Source organism: Indicator indicator, chromosome 25, assembly GCF_027791375.1.
Source record: "Indicator indicator isolate 239-I01 chromosome 25, UM_Iind_1.1, whole genome shotgun sequence".
NCBI lineage: Eukaryota > Metazoa > Chordata > Aves > Piciformes > Indicatoridae > Indicator > Indicator indicator.
The window spans coordinates 2,861,939-2,882,764 of NC_072034.1; the positions used below are offsets into that span (position 1 = coordinate 2,861,939).

The window sequence follows — 20,826 nt, forward strand, 5'->3', positions numbered from 1 at the left end:
GCTCAAGAATGCCTTCCTGTTTATTACTAAAGCTTACAGCAGGAATGGCCTTTGAGAACATGATTCTTAGGCCTTCCATATTAAAGGAAGTTTGTGTGGGTGACTCAGCTGAAGAGCATTTTGGAGATCAACTGAAAGTTAATACACCCAGCTATTTAAGCAAGGGTGGTGGAGCCTTGGATTTATCACACTAGACTGTTAGAAAAGTCACTAAAGATTCAAAGTGCATTTTTTTTCTGCTTAAACTTTATCTATTTTAGTTTTTATACAGGGATACTGATTGAAAAAGGAAAAAAAAATCCCAAACTAGGGATATACACATCCTCAGCTGCAAAGCTAATCCCAAGGCAGGCTGTGGACTTTCCCTTTGCACTACGAATCAAGCCAAATATCCCAACAAACTGAAAAATTCCATACAAAATAGCACCTCATGAGTCCATTCTGCTTAAGGGAATCATGGTATAGGATGAAATTTGTGCAGTCTTCCAGTTCTGGGTATGTGGTTCAACTCTCTATGTCATCACTTAACAGGGGCCACAGGCAGGTTTCCTGCTTTTGTTGGAAATACTTGGCAGTTTGAGGACATCCAGATGAGGAAGAGCTGGTCTGGTGGAAGGTGTCCTTGTCCATGGCAGGGGAGTTGGAACTAGATGATCTTTAAGGTCCCTTCCAGTCCAAACCATTTTGTGAATGTAATGAATTAATAACATGAATGAGGTAGGGCAAACCATTTTAGAATGAGAAAATTAAATGCCCGATAAACCATTAAAAAACTTAACTTCCTGAAAACGAAACCTGAAATGGTGAGCAAGATCCAGAGCACCTGGAAGAAATCCTGGCACTTGAAGCCCTGTGGCCAGTGCCCCTCACAGCACAGAGCTACTGAAAGGTGTGCCTGTGAGTCTGTGTTTAGACTTATTTCTATTCCTCTGTTCTTCCCACTCCTTTAAACTGAAAAGAGTGTTGTGGTTGCAAGGCAGAGCTAGAAAAGTGTAAGAAGTTTTATTATGAATCCTTCAAAACACATCTAAACACAATGTACATACGTGGCAGTAATCACGAATTAAAATGGCAGCTTAATTCTGATTGCTGCTGCTTCTTTCCCTTTGCTTTCTCTGTCTTCACTTCCTGAGTTCTGATCATTGCTGACAGGGCTGAAAATAGCAGCAAGAAAGGATTAGCTGAACACCACCTTATGTTAAATTGACTGAGGCCTCAGGTGCAGACACCTGAAGCTGTGTGTATCCTCCTGCAGGTTACACTGTACTTGTTGAGCCCTTTTCAGTGCAACTTCAGCTTGCATTTCTTACTGTGCAGGGTCTCAACAGAAAGGATAAACCTACTTAGGAGCAGGCATCATCACATCTGCCTTGTGAAACCAAGGCACCAAAAAGCAAAACTCAGTTACTGAGTTCAGAGTCTCTCTTTTGGTGTGGTTTGAAATTAATGCCTTTGGTCCAACACTCATGTGTACTAAACTCAGGTTTACTAAGTGTGCACATAGAAGGCTTCAGAGGAAATAAATTCCATCTCATCCTGCCATCACATGAGCATTCAAGCAGTGACTTCAAAGGGAGCAAGAAGAGAACCTGAAACTCCATGGTCACTGTGGTCATCTCAGATTTAAAAAGAAGTTGAGGAGGAAAAAGATGAAGAAGCTGCCAGGGAACTGACAGTAGGTGCTGGACAAAATCAAAACTTGCTAAGCCAATCCAAGGCCTTATTAAAATGCTCTTTGATGTGGAGAGCATGAAGAAAGCAATGGTGGAATTTGAGATGACTGCACACATTCCTGTTTCTCACTTCTACCTCTCCATCCAGTACCTGAAGGGAGGTTACAAGAAAGCTGGGGAGGGACTTTTGACAAGGGCTGGGAGTAATAGGATGAGGGACAATGACTTTGAGCTGGGAGAGGGGAGATTGAGACTGGTGATTAGGAAAAAAATCTTGACAGTGAGGGTGGGGAGACACTGGAACAGGTTGCCCAAAGAGGTTGTGGATGTCCCCTCCCTGGAAGTGTTCAAGGCCAGGCTGGATGAGACCTTGAGCAAGCTGTGCTGGTGGGAGGTGTCCCTGCCCAGGGCAGGGGGTTGGATCTGGATGATCTTTAAGGTCCCTTCCAACTCAAACCATTCTATAAACAGAATATGCTTCTGAGGCCACTGCTGGGAAACTAGTTTTGGAGCCTACTGCTGTCAGAGTATTTTTCAGTTTCCATCCAAGAGCCATCAGCTTGCTGAAATTTCCATTTAATTGGACATGACAGCACATGAGGGCACCCCTCACCTGCTGCCATCTTTGAAATGTTAAGGATCTTGAAGCTTATTAAAGGGCTGAGCAACAGTGTACTGTGGAGTTAATCTAAGGATTAAGATCCTTTGAGCAGGATAATGTAGCAGTGGGTACTGCTAGTTAACCAGGTACACCTACACTGACCTCATGCAAACACACAGGGAGGTAACAAGAGCTGTTTCTGGACAGTGTGGGCATTTTTAATAAAACAGGAATATTGTTGGTAAAATCTGGCACCTTGGTTTTTTATCTGTAATGATCCCAGCAGGTCCTGCAGGCTTTCCATCTTGTTCTGTAGCCTCCTGGGTGTCTGCTCTCTATTTTTCATGGGCTGAGAAGCTAGTGAGAAAATTATTCATGTGAAAAAAAAAAAGTCATTATAAACTACTTAAACATTCCATCTAAAGTAAAGTTCTTAGAAAATAAAATGTGAAACAATCAAACTTGTAGTAGCAGAGAAAATGGGTAAGGTTATTAACAAAAATTTGTACTTTTTGATATGGCTCTTCAAGTGAATTTCTGTCTAAGTGAAAATACAACCTAATTACTATTTTGCCTCTAAATTTCTCCATTTATGGAATGGGGGAAATGTGTTTTGTGTTACTAAAGTAATATTTGAAACCATGACTTCCAAGTCTTTCTTTGTCAGTCAAACTGCAAGGTTGTCCAAGGGAAAGCAGGAGTGTCAGTTGCATTTTACATGTGGAAAACTTACGGTACAGAAAGATGTAAGTTACTAAATCCAGGAATAAAACCAGAAATGCCAAGTCTCTGAAGCTCCAGAGCAGTGCAGAACTCAACAGGCACTGTTCTGGCTGAACACAAACACCCAGAGATAAGAGAAAAAAAGAGCAGTGCCATTTATCTTGCTCTTTGAGCAATGACTGGCAACTGACTGAAGGTGACAGTTGTGACCTGCTAAATCTGCCAGATCCACCCTCACTGTACTGGCTGGGAAGAAACCCAGGCAAGCTTTTTGGATCAGTAAATGGGACCAGACTTACTTATCTGGGGGGCTGTGGGTGCAGCCTCTGGAGAGCCAACATTGTTTGTGGACACTCTGTGCTCTGGAGAGGCCCTGGGGGCAGCTGCAGGATCATCGGGTGGAGAAGTTAACAGCATGTGTACTGGAGACTTTGCTCTGTGCCTCTGCTCCTGAGAGACATTCTCCAGGGAGGATATATAACAAGGAGCTGCTGAGAAGATGAAAGCAGCTCCTAGGAGATAGCCAAGGAAAGAGCAGTGAGCACACACCTGAAGAGAAACCTCCAAATCAGCTTTGACACTATCTCTGTAACAGTCACAGCATTGGATGCCCCTTCATCATGCTCCTTTCCTTTCCTTATTAGTAGCCAAGGTAGCAGGAGGCTACTACAAGGTAGCAGAAAGCAGGTCCTGCTTTTTCCTGCTGGCTGCCCCATGTTTTGTCTGCTTCCTTACTCCTAACACCCCTTGTGGGACTTCCTGTAAGTAATTCAGGGGGTTTATTACAAATTCCCCTTCTTCAATTACTTCTCAAGTCTTCCATGGGAAAAAAAAATGCTACTTGCAGATATTTTGGAAGCTAGGAAACATCCCTGCAGTAGGTTTGCTGGAAGGCTGACAGTAACTACCCAGGAGATTTTAAGACTCAGAAATATAAAAGAGAACCCATAGCAGTTACTTCTGAGGACAAACAGGAGTTGTAGCCTACCTCTGAGGCTCAGTGAGCCTCAGAGTCCTACCCAAGACTATCCCTATGGATGAATAACTACCATGGAAGACAATCATTTTTGGTGTGCTGATATCAGCCTCCACAGAGCTGGTTTGCAACAAGATGCAGATGTTGCAGTAGGTGCCATGAAGACTTTGCAACAGCACCTACCAAGAGGTATTTGTTAAATGACCTAAGAGAATATACTGCATTTGGACTATATTTTGGGTAATATTCTGTAATGGTCCAGTTTTGACCTTCATATGGGACACTCACTCTCAAGCATGGCCAGTGAAAACTTACCATGAGATATGAAGGGCAGGGTAATGTCCTGGGACTGAAGATCTGCAGTATTGAAGCATGGAGGATCCCTGCAAACAAAATGATGGCAAAACTTGCATTCTGGAAGCCTTATGCTAAGTTTTGCTAACACTAGTTAGCCTCCACAGTCAGAATGTGAGCCTCTCCTGGGGGATCTCCACATCTTATACATGTACATTAAAAGCAAACAATGTAAATAAGTTCCAGAGCCCTTTTTTAGAGGGATGAAAGTAACATGACAGCTTTGTTTTGTAGTTCCCAGGAAGCTTTTAGCATTATGAATAAAACACAAACTAGCTCAGGACTGATGCACTATTGCAAAAGGCTTAGAAACTGAATCTCAGATGAGTATTTTATGAAGCAGGTTCCTCAGCTAAGTGCAAGCACTTCTCAATATCCCAGAGTCTCTAGCTGTAGTCTCCCTGCATGGAGAAACACATTGCTGGCAGAATCACCCCAAAAAAGCTGTGCTGCATTTCAAAGTTTTAGAAGACCAGCTTGTTTCAAAGCTGAGCAATGATGGCAGACACATTCTGTGAGTGAAGAAAAGGCATCATAAAACTGTTCTGTGAGTTCATTTTAAAAGTCTGTTAGAGCTGGAGTGAATTTAAACCACTGTAGTAGTGGATATCTTTGGGAAATAAAGGAGTAGATTCACTATGGATTCTAGGTAGTCATAAAGATGGAAGCAAGGCAATAAACTTCTGCTTTAAAGAAGACTGCAATCTTCCTCCTGGTTAGTCACACAACACTGCTTCTTCAGACCCAATGTGCTTGCAAAAAGGCATCCAATGCTGCTCCTGAAGCACATGAATAGCCAGATCCCAGTTAAAGTAGGCAAGTGCACAGCACACAACAGAAGTAACAGCATTTTACTCTTACACTGTATTCCTCATGGTGGCTAAAGATGGTTTTTCCCCACCATTGCTGTCACCCTTGCCAAGATCCACAGTGGGAATGTCATTGTCTGAGTTTGTTAACTCTTGAAGAATCCTCTTTAGATCTTGCAATGGTTCTTCCTTCAAAATGTCTGGCTTGGAAGGCATCTGAAATAAAATCAGCCAGTACAAAGTATTCATAAAAGCACTTTCTTCCTCACTTCTTACCTATATTCATGCTTTTGACATGGATTTCACAAATGGAAAACAAGAAAAATCTGAAAGGTCAAAATATATGAGAAGCTACAGAATATTATTTCATCCTCAGTGTTAAGAATTCACTCTTGGACACTCCTACCAAATATGCTCCCATTTTCAAATTCCATGTTGTTTTTACCCTTTGGAACACCCCCATTTCCCATTTTGAGGCAGGTACTCACATGAAAGGCACAGCTGGCCAAGCTCAAGGAAGGTGGCAGGAGAGCAGAGTGCAAGTGGGAAAGGGGCACTACGTGCCTCAGCTTGCCTGAAGCAGAAGCTGATGAGTAGCCTGGGCCCTGCAGCTCCTGCAGAAAAACATTAGCCAAGTGGAATAAACATGTACAGCTAAGCAGGAAAAATGGCTGTAGACAGCATGTCCTCTGCAACAGGCCATCCCTTCTAGTCAAATCACTCAGTTCTTGATTTTTTGGTTTTTTTTTTGTGGTGGTGCTGCCTAACTAAACAGCACAATGAAATTAAATTCAGAGCCTTTGATAACAGCCTGTGTTATAGCTTTAAGGTTGCTGGGACAATGGTTTGAAACTGGAGCAGGGGAGATTTCAATTGGACATCAGGAGGAAGTTCTTCACAAGGAGAATGGGGAAATACTGGAACAGACTGCCCAGGGATGTGGTTGAGTGCCTGTCTCTGGAGACATTCAAGATTGGGCTGGATACAGCCCTGGGCAGCCTGATCTAGTTGGAGATGCCCATGCTGGCTGCAGGGGGGTTGGACAAGATGACCTTTGAGGGTCCCTTTCAACCCAATACAGTCTGTGTACCTGTGGTTTTATTTCAGGCCTGAAGAAGGATGTGGATGCCCAAAAGCTTGTTAGTGCTTTCTGTCTCTGACAGTTACACTAACACAAGGCATTTCTACAGATCTCAGCTTTAATTAAATTTCCAGCATAATGCCATGAACGTTTCTGGCTTTTTTATTTTGTCTAAGGCTGCAAGAAAATGCTGAAGTGTCACTGAAAGCAAAGCTCCTGTAGCTGTTGTTGTCCTTACTGTAAATACCCCTTCAGAGTATATTCCACAGAAAATAAATTTGCACAATTTTTAGAGTACTTTGCAATAAATAAGGTTAAACCTAAAATCAGGCCACCAAGTAAAGGCATCAAATTAACAGCCCTGCTTCTGAGGAGCAGCCTCACCTTGACATCCAACGTGTGCTGCAGCCTGAAGCGCATGGCTTCCTGTTCCTGACACTGGATTATGCACTGGTACTCTGCAAACTGCTTGGATGCCTGCATGAGAGGAGAGAAGAGGCATCAATTCATCTGCACAGAACCACAGAATTGGTTTGGTTGGGAAGGACCTTTTAAGATCAAGTCCAACCATTACTGGAATTACTGGAATATTGGAACAGTGGAATTACTAGACTTATTGGAATATTGTGGCCAGTTCTGGGTCCCTCAGTTCAAGAAGGACCTCAGGGAACTGCTTGAAAGAGTCCAGCACAGAGTCACAAAGCTGCTGAAGGCAGTGGAACAGGCTGAGGGAGCTGGGAGCAGAGCAGCCTGAGGGGTGACCTCATTCATGCTGACATGCAGGGCAGTGTCAGGAGGACAGAGCCAGGCTCTGCTCAGGGATGTCCAATGACAGGACAAGGGGCACTGGGGGCAAGCTGGAGCAGAGGAAGTGCCATGGGAACAGAAGGGAAATCTTTTTCACTGTGAGGGTGGCAGAATGCTGGTGCAGGCTGCCCAGAGAGCTTGTGGAGTCTTCTTCTCTGGAGACATTCCAAACCCACCTGGATGTGCTCCTGTGTGACCTGCCCTGGGTGACCCTGCTCTGGTAGGGGGATTGGACTGGATGATCTCCAGAGGTCCCTTACAACCCCTACCATTCTGTGATTCTATGATTATCTATCTCCATCAAGTCTGGTGCTAAACAATTCTATGGATTACACTTTTCCATCTTTCTGACAACCAAACAAGTTACACACTGAGGTGCTGTGTTTATTACAGAAATACTGCAGTATCACCAGATGCCTTTCTTGGTGGGCTTACAAAAGCAACTGACCAGTGGTTATATGAGCTCAGTAGCCATAATGTGCACATCATGGTATCACAGAAGGGATCTAATTCTGTCAGGAACAGTCCTAGGCCTACTGAACACTCCAGGGATGGAAAAATTCCACTAAACTATCCAGAAACTATAATCAAGGTTTTAAAATGGATGGCTGATGGCAACAAGAAGAGAGGAAGCTTTAAACCAAAGTGCAAAAAGAGAGATCTTTATGAACCAGACTCCAGCAGAATTCCTTCATTACTTTTAAAATACAACCTGCCTCTCTTTCTGTGCTGCTTTGTGACTGCCACTGAGGCTTGGCCATGCTCTCTGAGTCACCTTTCCCTTCCCAAGTGACTGTAGAGGAAAGCACCCAAAAGTCTCACTGGAATGACCTTACCAAGGAAAATTACCTTAAATTACCTTATCAAGGGCTGTCTCCATCTTAGATATTTTTTCTTTCAGGCATTTGTCTTGTGATCTCAGGATCTCCATTTCCCCAGCAATCCTGGTATTTTCTGCTGTAATACAGCTCAATTCCTCACTTAGTTTACTATTTTCTTCTCTGAGGTAATGCTTCTCCTGGATTTAAGATGAGAACAACAAAGCATGAGTAAAAAAAAAAAAACATTATTCACATTTGTTTCCTGTACATTTTTATCTCTTTGAAAGATCTGAATTTTCAGAAGTGTAGCTATTGCATCTTGCAGAAAGATGAGGTTTTGCAACAAGAAGCTGGGTCTCCTGAGGAAAAGTACAGCTCAGACTTTAGAACCATTTTGAAAGTGGAATTTTAAACTCTAGGAGCCACAGAATCCAAAGCCAGTAAAGAAGGAGGACAGGTTATAGTGAAGAGATATAAAAGATCATTCAGTAAACTCCATCTATTGGTAACTAATGATTTCTTTGATACAGAAAATGCTGGAAAAACCTCAATATGCCAGACAGACCCTGATAGTCTGAGTTTACAACCAGGACTATAAAGAACCACCTCAGAAAACAAAGAAGGACCACATTCAGAAGGATACTGAATGCATTAGTTGATGTTTTAAAGAAGAACTGATGTGTAAGAACCTGGTTGTCATTGAAACTAGAACTGTTCCTTCACAGAGACTAAATATAAATCAAAACTTATCTCTGTGCAGAAGGCTAATTTATGTGGTGGTATTCCCTGATATACTCTAGGACAGAGAGAGTTCCTATCACATCAAGCAAAATACAGTTTGGTCCTTTTTAGGCCTGATTGTGTTTTTGGCCACATATTTCTCCAAAGAAAAACTTCTCTAACTACAGTTCAATACTTTTATACAGAACTCTTGTGACCTTAGCTGCATTTGTCATTGCCTCTTCCAAGAATTTAATCTTGCTCCATAATGCATCTATCTGTCCTCTCTTGGCTGTGATCTTCTTCTGCATGCCCACTGCAACTTTCATAGCTGTGGAAGAGAGAGTGAATTCTCAATGAACGCCATGGATTATGCATTCTGAGTTCTGGCTAAAGCCTCTGGAAGTCAGTTATCAGCATTGTGTTACAATAAGCAAGCTGAACCAGAATCCCATAGTCACTTATGTGTGCAAACCACCCATCAGAATCAGCTGGAGCTTTGTTCAAGGTAGTGGCACCAGAGCCATCACACTCAAGACAAGAAGATGGCATTCCCTGGACATATGCATAAAGATCACCTGAGGAAACTCAACTTATGCTTTTTAAGTATGTAGTAAATGGCAAGATAAAAATAGTTTGCTATATGCAATGATGTTCATTTAGTTCACAAAACAGGAGGCATATTATTAAAGCATTTACTGAGGGATCCACACTTAGAGAAATCTTCTTGTTCAAAAGAAAACACATGATTTTGGGGAAGTTCAAGTCATAATTACCATTGCCATCAGATCCCTCCATAGTCTTCAGAGCAGTCCTGGTCTGTTCCAGTTCAGCTTGGGCAGATTTCAACTGCACTTTCAGTCTGTTTGCAGTGTTTTCCAGCTCCTTGATTTTATCCTGGTAATTCCTCTTCAAATCTCCATATCCCTCTGGGGAGAGTAAGCAAAGATTGAAATTATAGTGACAAAAAATTATTATTCTTCTAGACTAAGATTACTGATCTGTCACCTGCTCTCTTTAAAGGAGTATTAGGTATGCAGATGGCTAAGACATAGAGTAGGTAACACCCACTGGTAAGGAGTGCATAACAAGTTTGTTGTTCTCCATGTCAGCAAAAGCTTCTTTCTCACCAAGAAGAATTCTGTGGGTGCTTGGCAAAGCAACAAATCAGGAAAGTGATGCAAATCCACATTTCTGAGTTCCTGCAGCTAGGTCCAACTGCATATCATGACAGTGAAGGGAATTAGTGAGAGACAGCATTTTGCCCTGGTCATTCTGCTCTCCTATCACCAGCCTTAGGTCTGGACTGATCTAATTTGTCAAGCATTCCCCTGCAACACCACTTCTCAGCTCTGTTCATTTTATCTCTCTTCAGCTCCTCAGATGTTTACATACCTCTACAAGCCAGCCAGTTTGTAAGTGCTCAGTCTCTATTTAGTCCTAATTCCTCTGTGGTCATTCCCTACAATAAGCCTTTCCTAATGCTCTTTCACCTCAACAGTCCCATACAGCTTCCATGTAAAATCATGGTTCCTTCTTACAAAACTTCATGTGTTTAGAAGTACAGCTGAGTTGTGAAGAAATAAATTATACCAGTGAGGATTTTATTAGAGTCCAGAGGTGAGTAGAGAGCAAAGAATGTGAACAGTAGCATCTGGCTGGCTGCAGTGTGGATTTAAGAGAGGAGCTCCCTAAATCTCGGTGGTTGCCTTGGGTCCAGCCCCTAATTTCTTAGCTTTTAAACAATATTTTCTTGATTGCTTTTCTCACACATTAGTTGTGAAAGCAGTGGAGTTAGAATGTAAACTTTAAATAATGTTGAAGCAAAATTATGACAAAACAGAAACAAAAATCTCCTGACCACAGATGGTTAATGGGATCCACTAGTGGTTTAAAATAACACTCAGGGAAATCTGGTCAGGTTTCTATCCTGTGATGTCCTAGATCTGCTGCTTTGCTCTCCAGAGTCAGGCAGTTGAAGTATTTTGTGCTGAGAGTAGTGAGACTGCCACAAAGACTGCATTCATACCACTCTATGCCAGAATCCCAAACCATGACATAGCTCCCTGAAGCAATTCAAGCATCCCAGGCTGGCAGGAAACCCTCTGCCCTACCAGCAGCAGCCCTATTTGGATTCAGCAAGCAAGCTGCTCTTTTATTTTTAACCTCAGCCCAATTTAGCAGCTCTCAAAGCTGAGCTAAGTTGAGGCTCCCTACCTGCAAGGACAGCTAGCTCACTCTGGCTGACCTGGAGTTCATTCAGTAGCTGCTCTTTTTCCAGTTTCATATCATCAAGTGCATGGAGCCTCTCAGTGCATGTGTTAAGCAGTTTAACCTTTTCCAGTTCCAGTTCACTCAGTCTGGCCTCCATTTCATGTATTCTGGCTTCTTTCTCATCCTTTGCAATCTGCTTGCATGAAAAAAAATCCACTGGTAACTATGTGTAATATACAGAATTACAGCAAATAACCACAGAGATGTGCAGGCATCATCAGTCCTTTAAATCGTAGTAGTCAGAGAACAGTTTGGGGCAAGAAGGGCAAAAAAACCCCAAAACAAACCCAGATTGCATTGGTTTGGAAGGGATCCCAAAAGGTCATCTTGTTCAACCCCCCTGCAGTCAGCAGGGACACCTCCAACTAGATCAGGCTGCTTAGGGCCACATCAAGTCTGATCTTGAATGTCTCCAGACACAGGCCCTCAACCACATCCCTGGGCTACCTGTTCCAGTATTTCCCCACCATTGTTGTGCAGAACTTCCTCCTGATGTCCAACCTAAATCTCCTCTGCTCCAGTTTCAAACCATTGCCCATTGTCCTATCCCTACAGGCCCTTCTAAGCAGTCCCTCCCCAGCCTTTCTGTAGGTACCCTTCAGATACTGAAATGTAGCTCTAAGGTCTCCCTGGAGCCTTGTCTGACCTGCTTTAAAACCCCAGGATTAGCACACTAAGATACATATTTAAAAGGAAAAAATGTTTACTGTCTTACAGATACAGACACACCTTAACTTCTTCTGCTTTGATTTTCCAGTCATATATTTCTTTTATAAGCTGAGATTTCTCAACCTCCATTGCTCCAGCAGTTCGACTGTGCTGGGCCATGACCTGGGTCATGCTATCAATTTGCTTTTGGAAGATCTCAGCAGTCCTCTCCTTCTCCAGCACCTGCAGTTTCAGTGTTTCACACTCCAGCTGCACTCTGTGTAAACGGTCTTCTTCATTCTTTAGAACGTGGAGCTCCTGCATCCTCCTGTCAAGCTGTGAATGTAGCTCCTTGATTTCCTCATGGCTCACCTCAAGGGCTCTCTCTTTCTCCTGCAGACAGGCTGTCAGATCTGACACTGTTTTCTCAGCAGCCTCCAAATCAATTTGTTTGGATGCAAGATCTTCTTTAACTTTACGGAGTGTTTCCTTGGTTGACTCCAGCTGGACAGTCAAGGAGGAGATTCTTCCAATGCTTTCATTTTTTTCTTTAATTGCAGCCATCTGAATAACAGCAAGACACAAATCAACCAAGAAAAATGTTTATTTCTACCTTTAGAATTTCCTGATCATTTCTGCTTTTCTGTAGTTCAACTTAAACATCTGAATTTTAGAGGAAAATGAGGTCAGCATGGTCTGGTCTACAACAACTGTGTGGTTCTTCTGGTGTTCTTACCTCTTACTCCACTTTCCTAAATGAAGTATTGCTTAGAATATTCATTTTTAATAATAAAAAAAACGACAAATTGATGTAAAAATGAGGAATGAATTAGCCAGGTTAGTGTGAAATTTAGAACAGTTCAGACTAAGGCATTTCAAGTGCTCAAACCTGACTGGCTGCACTGTAAGCTGGAATAAAAATGTCCATGAATAATTGATTAGTGATTTGATTCCTTCAGGCAGCAACGTGCACCATTCAAAGCACAAAGTACTGGGACTGCTGATAGCATGAAATGGAAACAGAAGAAAAGAACAAACTTCCTGGTGGGAGGATTTAAAAGGAAAAATAATGGATTGAGAAAATCGTGAACCATCTGTGGGGTAGAGTCTCTAGATCAGTAGAAAATAAAGGAATTAACTTGATCTTGAATCATAATGTAAAACTGGTTACCTAATTACAACTCATTTTTGAGGGGCTGAATTTTTGGAGAAAGGGGAATGTACTACAGGTTGGTGTCTAGGAATCTGCTTTGTCAGGAGTAATCCTTTCTGACACAGCTTTGCATTCAGCTCAGGGTTATAAACACATCATGTTTGCCTTAAGCAAGGCATTCTGAAGCCTTTCATTTACTAATTCTTGTTACCAAAGTGCTCACTCCCAAAATACCACCTTTAGTGGTTGAACTGTCTGGCAGCATCAAACTCTCTGGAAATCTACAAAATGTTTTAGAGAATTACACAGAATCACTGAATTATTTCAGTTGGAAAAGACCTCCAAGATCATTGAGTCCAATCTTCAACCCAGAACCACCATGGCCATCAAACCATGTCCCCAAGTGCCATGTCCACAGGTTTCTTGAACACTTTCAGGGATGGGGACTCCACCACCTCTCTGGGCAGCCTGTTCCAATGCTTGACAAGCCAGACAAAATCAAACACACTATAAATACAAAATTCCATTTTCTCCTAAGGCTTGTATGTCAAAAATCAAAAGTAGGAATAATGCTTCTACTTCACTAAAGAGAAATGGAAGCTGGGCAGGCCACAGATTCACAGACTGCATTGTGTTGGAAGGAACCTTCAAAGGTCATTTTGTCCAACCCCCTGCATTGAGCAGAAGACCTCCAACCAGATCAGATTCATAGGAAAAAAAATTCAAATTTGGACTGTCATCTTTGGAAAGAAAATGTTGGCCCGTGAGCTCCAGAGGTCTCCTACAGCAGCTAGTTCCAGTATTTCTGTCTGAAGTCTAGCCCCAGTCCCAGCACTCTCTGTCCTGATCACTCTTGCTGCAGCTGCTCACCAACCTGAAGCTCCATCTGACGTTCAGTCCTCATTTCCCTCACTGTGTTTTCCAGGCGCTGCAATTCCATGGTTTTCTTGTCCAGTTCTCTCCTCAGGCAGTTCATGGTGATGCTGTTGTCTGTGTTCTGGTCCCAAAACCTCTTGTTCTGCTCCTTCTCTAGACTTAGTTCTACCTCTTTTCTATGAAGTTCAGTCTACAAGACATTAAAGTAATTTCCCTCCTTGAATCACACTTTGGAATTTTTTTGTTTTGTTAATTTTCTTAACATTAGCAACACTCAGACATTTACACCTCTGAGCAGGGACTGCTGCATGGCTTTACACTTAGGAATATTCATAGATTCACAGAATGGTTAGGATTGGAAGGGACCTTAAAGACCATCTAGTTTCAACCTAGATGGAACTAGACCAGCAACCTGGTCTAGTGGGAGGTGTCCCTGTCTGTGGCAGGGAGTTGGAACTAGAGGCTCTTTAAGGTCCCTTCCCACCCAAACCATTGTATGATTAAAGCTGAAATAGAGAACTATGTAGGAGGCTCAGAGAATGGTAGAATGAATGAGGTGAAGACACAGCAACAAAATTAGAATTAGATTCCTAATCCTCAATTATGCAGTGATTATCCTGACTCCAGCCTTCTCTAGAGCTATGTACAATCTGTGGGAAAAGATTTACACTAACATAGTCTTGAATAAGAGGACACCATATGGAATGAAGTCATTTCAACACCTCCTTCAGAAGCACTGTGACAGTAATTAGGCAAATAAACCTAATAAAACCACATGAACAAAACTAATGAAACCTCACAAAGAAAACTAATGAAGCCTCCCCCCCCCTCCCCCAAAGTCAGACATTAAGGAATGCATGAAGAAAAGCAAGGCACAACTCAGATAATCCTGATTCTGAATATCCTGCATTGCTTGGCCCTTTGGGAAACCTCTTTCACAGCCAATTCAAATTTCTAGTAAAAAATAATCCTCAAACCTAATCACAAGGGGGACTGCTGCACTTTGGAAACAAGCAATGTGCAAATCAACACCAGCAGCAAGGAGAGGCTTTTAGAAAGCAGGATTTTTTCAGTCCTCTCAGTTGGTTTTACCAGGAGTTGATGAATCTGGTCATTCTGACGGCCAGGTGCCTGGCCTTGCTGATCCTGTTCTGCCTGAGCTTCTGTGATCTCAGAATGAGCTCGGTGCAACTGCTTCTCAAGATCTTTGACCTAGAATAAAGATGAGTATTCATTAAGAATGGTCTCAATGCATTCTATTTCAAAGAGTACATTAGATTTCTTCTAGTTTTCTTCTAGGTTCTACTTGCAAGAGGTCCAAATGTCATCATCTGGCTCAGCAGAGTTATTCCCTAGGTGCACTCAGAATTGTGCTGCCTTCTTTTAACCATTAAGCTCCATTTCACTGCAGTTAACTGAGGTTCCCCAGAATGAATTGGCTTCCACCCTGACCCACAGCTCTTCAAAAATTCCTTGCCTACCCCATAAACATTTAATGGATGGGAAAAGAATCACTTTAGAGAAGAAGTTCAAGCTCCTTGCTTGATTTGCAGTACTGCCAGTTAGAAAAGCCAATACAATGCAAGTAAAAAGCAATACAGTTGGAATCATTCAATGAGAAAACACACGTCTCCTACTCCTTTCAAATTTTAGTTCCTAAGATGTTTTCCTGCCAGAGAAGCTGTGGAGAAATGCTTGTTGTAGGAAAGGGACTTACAGTTATAAAAGCTTTATTTAGACTCTCTCTCACACCCCCCCAGGAATGTCTCCAAATAACAGCCTGAGATCAAATCCCCTCCACCTATCAGCTTGTCTCTCACTCAAGTGAGCAGTTCAGGACATTACCTATTCAAAAGCAGTTTTTATTGGAGCAAGTAGTATTTTTCTTTCATAGATACAGAAACCAAACATTTTCTGGAGTGGGCAGACTGAAAGCCAGTCTGAAATTGATTCCCAGTTTCCAATTCTCCATCTGCTCTGAGGTAAACATGATGAAAGGGAACATGCCTAAGGAATGTACACTACAGTTATAGCTATATAAGTGATATGACCTTATGCTGTGCACTGCATGATTTCAATCAGTCAGGTAACTAGATCTAACATGAAAAGCATGCTGAATATCCTGCTCTTCCTTGAGGATGCAGCAGAGTAATGGAGATTAAATTTACAAATTCTCCATAGTTCAGTTATGTTGCCATGAAAAGTCTCTTTGGAACTGACTAATGTGAGTTTTGGTACAAGTGAAACAATTGAATTGATGAAAGTGGAAGCCTGCAGCAATGATAAAAGGAAAGGTTTTGCCCTGCTTACAGGGCAAGCACACAAACACCACAGCTCCACAGGCTCAACCTGCACATCCCTGTCATTCCATCCTCAGACCTTTCTGGATCAGAGACTACCAGCTCTGCCAAACTTCAGGGCAATCCTGTGACCTGAACTTTCCCTTTCCAGCAGTATGTAGGAAGAAGGGTGCCTAAATCCTCCTGACTTGTAATCTAAGATGCATTTGGATCCAGCAAGCACTTCTGCAGGGCTCAGCTCCACTAATCTTTAAAAGGAGCGGAGAGCAACTGTTTTCAGGTCACTTTCTAAGGAAAAAATGAATTATCTTTCACCAAGAATAAGAAAGATATTAAAGATACTCAAACTGTTTATAACACTAGAATCCAAAGCAGTAAAATAAACCACAGCAGAAATGGGATAGGTGGTAGAGCTTCTGTGGTGGGGCTGTAAGTAAAGCTTTCTCCATTTGTCTGCCATAATTCCCTGCTGTCCAACCTGGAAAAAAAGTTGTTCTTTGGGGAGAAACATGGTCAAAAAGAGTTTGTCAGGGCTAATAAGATTAAGAAATGGTTTGACTACAGAGGTGCTTGCCAGCCTCTCTTTTTTTTTTTTTTTTTTTGGCTTCTATTATATTGTGCTGATAAGAAACTTTTGGATTTCAAAGAATGTTAAAGATTCTTAACTCACTTTCTGGTCACCTGTCTGCTTCTCAAGGACCAGCTCTAATCTCTGTGTTTTCCCATCCCTGCACTTAGCAAGACAACCAAAGAATTTGTCTGGGAAATACAACTTAAATCAGAAGCTATTTTTTACTGCCTGTTTTTTTGCTGATATATTCTCAGTGGTAAAATAGAACAGTGTTGTCCTGTTTGTAGTGCAGAATAATGAATGTACTTCCAGAAGACATAATTTATACTGTGTTCTCAACACATTTGGCCAAACTGTTCTATGTTCAGTAAGTTTTCCAAAGCTGTTTTGCATTAGAGAAAGGTAACTTGTTCTAAACAGTAATAGGAACAAATTTAGGTAAAAATGATGTCATTTATCTTACTGTCTGCACAGCTTTTCTGAAGCAATCCCTTATCAAAAGGATTCTCTTATGCAGCCAGAACATTTCAGACATGCAGATATCCAGTGTCACTGGCACTGAGGCTAACACATAACCTCATACACACCTTGTCTCCATACATCCTCCCAGCTTCTTGTAATTCACAATGCAGCTGAGAAACTGTTGACTCCAGGTGACCAATTTGATGTGCATCTCCTGAATTTTGGGTTCTTGTTTGCTCTCTAAGAAAAGTTTTAGGTGGAGAAGTTAGAAATTGTGAGAATCATGAAAGCTGGTGAAGGGTCTAGAGCATGAATCTTATGAGGAGCAGCTGAGGGAACTGGAGTGGTTTAGTCTGGAGAAGAGGAGGCTGAGAGGAGACCTCATAGCTCTCTACAGCTCCCTGAAAGGAGATTACAGTGAGGTGGGGGTTGGTCTATTCTCCCTAGTATCAAGTGATGGAACAAGTGGAAATGGCCTGAAATTGTGCCAGGGGAGGTTTAGGTTAGAGATTAGGAAAAGATTCTTTGCTGCAAGAGTGGCCAGGCATTGGAACAGGCTGCCCAGGAAGGTGGTAGAGTCCCCATCCCTGGAGAGGTTCAAGATTCGTGCAGCCATGGCACTTGGGGACATACTATAATAAAAAATCCCATCCTGAATAATCTGGTATTGGAGAGCATTTGCACAGCTGTGTGCACCATTAGCTTTATCAGTGCTGCCACCTCCTGCCCATGCTCAGTCCTTCTCCCAGAAGAAAACCCTGGCTATCACTTTAGTCTTGACAGAATAGCTGAATCATGAAATCACAAAATGGTTTGGGTTAGAAGGGACCTCCAAAGGTCATATAGTCCAACCCCCCTGCAGTCAGCAGGGACGTCCTCCACTAGGTCAGGTTGCTCAGAGCCTTGTCAAGCCTCACCTTGAATATCTCCAGGGATGGGGACCTCCACTAGCACCCTGCACAACCTGTTGCAGTGTTCCAGCTCCTTCACGGTGCAGAACTTGTTCCTAACATCCACTCTAAATCTCCTCTTCTTTAATTTCAGGTCATTGCCCCTTGGCCTATCACTGCAGACCTTCACTGAAGAGGAAATGCTATTTTTCAGCAGTCAGAAATGTAATCATTTTGATTTTATTGTGGATGAAATCCTCTGTATTGAATTATTGACCCTTTTATTTTGAACTGTGGAATTCAAGAAATTCAGACTTTTCAAACAAGGAAAGACAAAGCTCCGACTGAAATTAGTAAGAAAAAGCTGGTTTAGCCACCAAAAAAACTACTTTCAATCTTTTCTTTTTAGTCTTCCAACAAATTCTAGATGTCCACCTGAGTGACTAATCACACTTACAAACTTCTACAGATTCTTCCAAAATAGTATTTATTAAGGCAGTGAATAAAACAGGAAATGGTCCAGATGGTAGGAAACAGCAGCAGAAAGAGCAAATAAATCACTGAAATGGAACAATTATGAAGCCCTCAAAACCATCATTTGTCACTTCTCCCCTCCCAGTATCATCATGATCAGGAAAGGATTCTGTGTGGTACATGTGAGAAAATGTTGGTTTATGCTTTATGAATAAATAAATGTAGAACAGGTACCTTTTGTGATGCTGCTGAAGCAGAAGTTGGTTTGGGGCCTGTGAATCTTTTTTCAATGACTCAAGTTCTTCTTCTACCTATTGTAAGCAGATGACACTGTTGAAGAAAAGATGGTCTAAACAGTAGTGCTCAAAGGGTAACTGCCTTCCTTTTGCTCCCACTTTGAAAATGTGCACAATACAGCTTGGATTCCAACAATAAACCCAGTCTCAGGTCGGGGATATACCAGCACCTGCCATCTTAACTGCAAAACAGCATTTGGACCTCTTCATGCCAGAACCATTTCCCACCTAAACCGGCCTAGGGAATTTATAGAATAATTTCTAAAAAACAGAACACAAAATGAAAGGAAAGGCAGCACTTTCTTTACATACCAGGGCAAGCTTTCCTTTGAGGCATGACACCTCTGAGTCAAAATCTCGCAGGACATCAGCAAGTGCTGTGCTCAGGTTGTGGATGTGGAGGCTAGTCATGTTCCCACACTCCCAGAGTTTCTTTCCTGGGTTGTCTTCATAGTCCATTAGGATGCCACGTAGTTCCAGAAGTACTTCCTCGTGGCTCTGGACCATCTTTCTCAGGTGCTCAGCTTGGCTGCCAGCCTTCCTCAGCAACACCTCCTGCAGCTGGTCGGCAGCTTCCAGCTCTTGGACAGTATTTTTGATCTGTATTTTTACATTATCTGGGCTCTGAGATTCCTTTTGTCTGAATTTGGAAACCAAAGATTTAACATAGAAAACAGAATTCATAGCAGGACTTTAATCATAGAATCCTAGAATGGTTTGGGTTGGAAGGGACATCCACAGGTTATGCAGTCAGCAGGGATATCCTCCACTAGAGCAAGTTGCTCAGAGCCTTCTCCAGCCTGACCTTGAATATCTCCAGGGATGGGGCTTCAACCACCAGGTGACATCCAGTCTAAATCTCCTCTCATTTCACACCATTGCCCCTCGGCCTATCCCTGCAGGCCTTTGGGGGCAGTCCCTCTGCAGCCTTCTCGCAGGCCTCACTCAGGTACTGCAAAGCCTCCTGTCCCGGCTGCACACCCCCAGCTCCCTCAGCCTGTCCTCACCACACAGGTGCTCCAGGCTCCTCATCATTTTTGTGGCCTCCTCTGGGCCTGTTCCATCTGGCCCATGTCCTTTATCCTAACAAATCCAATATTTATGTTGAATAACTGCTGCTTTTTACAACAACCTAAGAGGCCATTTTCTAAGTCAAAGTGCCACAGTCTCAGTGTCTGAGGCCCAGTTTCTCACTGTGTCTCTCAAAGCACACAGATACAATTTCCACACCACACAAAGGAGCCTGTCCAGCAGATGGAGGGAGGCTCTCCTCCCCCTCTACCCTGCCCTGGTGAGGCCACACCTGGAATATTGTGTCCAGTTTGGGGCTCCCCAGTTCAAGGGGGACAGGGGCTTGCTGGAGAGTCCAACAGAGAGCTACCAGGATGCTGAAGGGACTGGAGCACCGAGGCCTGAGAGTCCTCTGGCTGTTTAGTCTGGCGAAGTGGAGACTGAGAGGGGATTTGATAAATGTTTATAAATATCTGAGGGCTGGGGGTCAAGAGGGAGGGGCAGGCTCTGCTCACTTGCACCCTGTGATAGGACAAGGGGTAATGGATATAAACTCCAGCACAGGAGGTTCCACCTCAACATGGGGAGGAACTTCTTCAGTGTGAGGGTCACAGAGCACTGGAACAGGCTCCCCAGAGGGGTTGTGGAGTCTCCTTCTCTGGAGATATTCAAGACCCATCAGGATATGTTTCTGCCCTAGGTGCTCTGACAGGGAGGGTGGACTCGATGATTTTCAGAGGTCCCTTCCAACCCCTAACATCCTGTGATCCTGTGATCTGTTTTGGCCTTCTTACCTAGTGTCCTGAAGTGCCTCTATTTCCAGCTGCACTTCCATCAGTTTGGTCTGCAAATCAGCAATGATCAGTCTTAAATTGATTTTCTGTTGTTCATGTAGCAAAGTGGTCTAAAGGGGAAAAAAAAAAAACAAACGACAAATCAAACCATCAAGCTAAACCAACCAAAATATTTAGGATATAGTCCTCCCGAAATGAGGCTGAGAGCAGGATGGGTATGGAAATTAACAGGTGTCATGAAATTCTACCCACTGCCTTTTTCTGTCTGTCAAATGGCATGTGGGTATCATAATCATGGAATCACAGCATCATTGTGGTTGAAATAAACCTTTAAGACTACAAATTCCAACCATTGACAATGGCCAAATACAATTTTCAGCAGCCAAGAGGCTCCTCAAAAATAGTGCTGGAGAAACTGTCCAGAGACAGAGTACTGACAAAAAGCTCATCGACACTTAAAGCAGCTGCCCCAAATTTGCAACTCACTTCATTCAGCCTCTTCTGCACATCTC

At 42.7% G+C, this 20,826-nt stretch overlaps 1 protein-coding gene across 1 annotated transcript; it reads right to left on the reverse strand.

The window, feature by feature from the left end:
- Nucleotides 1-1,056: 1,056 nt before the first annotated feature.
- On the reverse strand, nt 1,057-20,355 carry CCDC158 (coiled-coil domain containing 158). Its single transcript, XM_054392212.1, has 19 exons — nt 20,315-20,355; nt 18,822-19,149; nt 18,442-18,524; nt 17,514-17,591; nt 16,975-17,092; nt 14,609-14,728; nt 13,515-13,706; nt 11,569-12,051; nt 10,783-10,972; nt 9,342-9,494; nt 8,784-8,896; nt 7,884-8,042; nt 6,602-6,694; nt 5,625-5,750; nt 5,189-5,352; nt 4,289-4,356; nt 3,297-3,509; nt 2,530-2,631; nt 1,057-1,154 (listed from the first exon to the last, which is right to left on the reverse strand). Exons 1-19 carry the CDS (start codon nt 20,353-20,355, stop codon nt 1,057-1,059), a joined length of 2,922 nt encoding a protein of 973 aa, XP_054248187.1.
- Nucleotides 20,356-20,826: the final 471 nt, after the last annotated feature.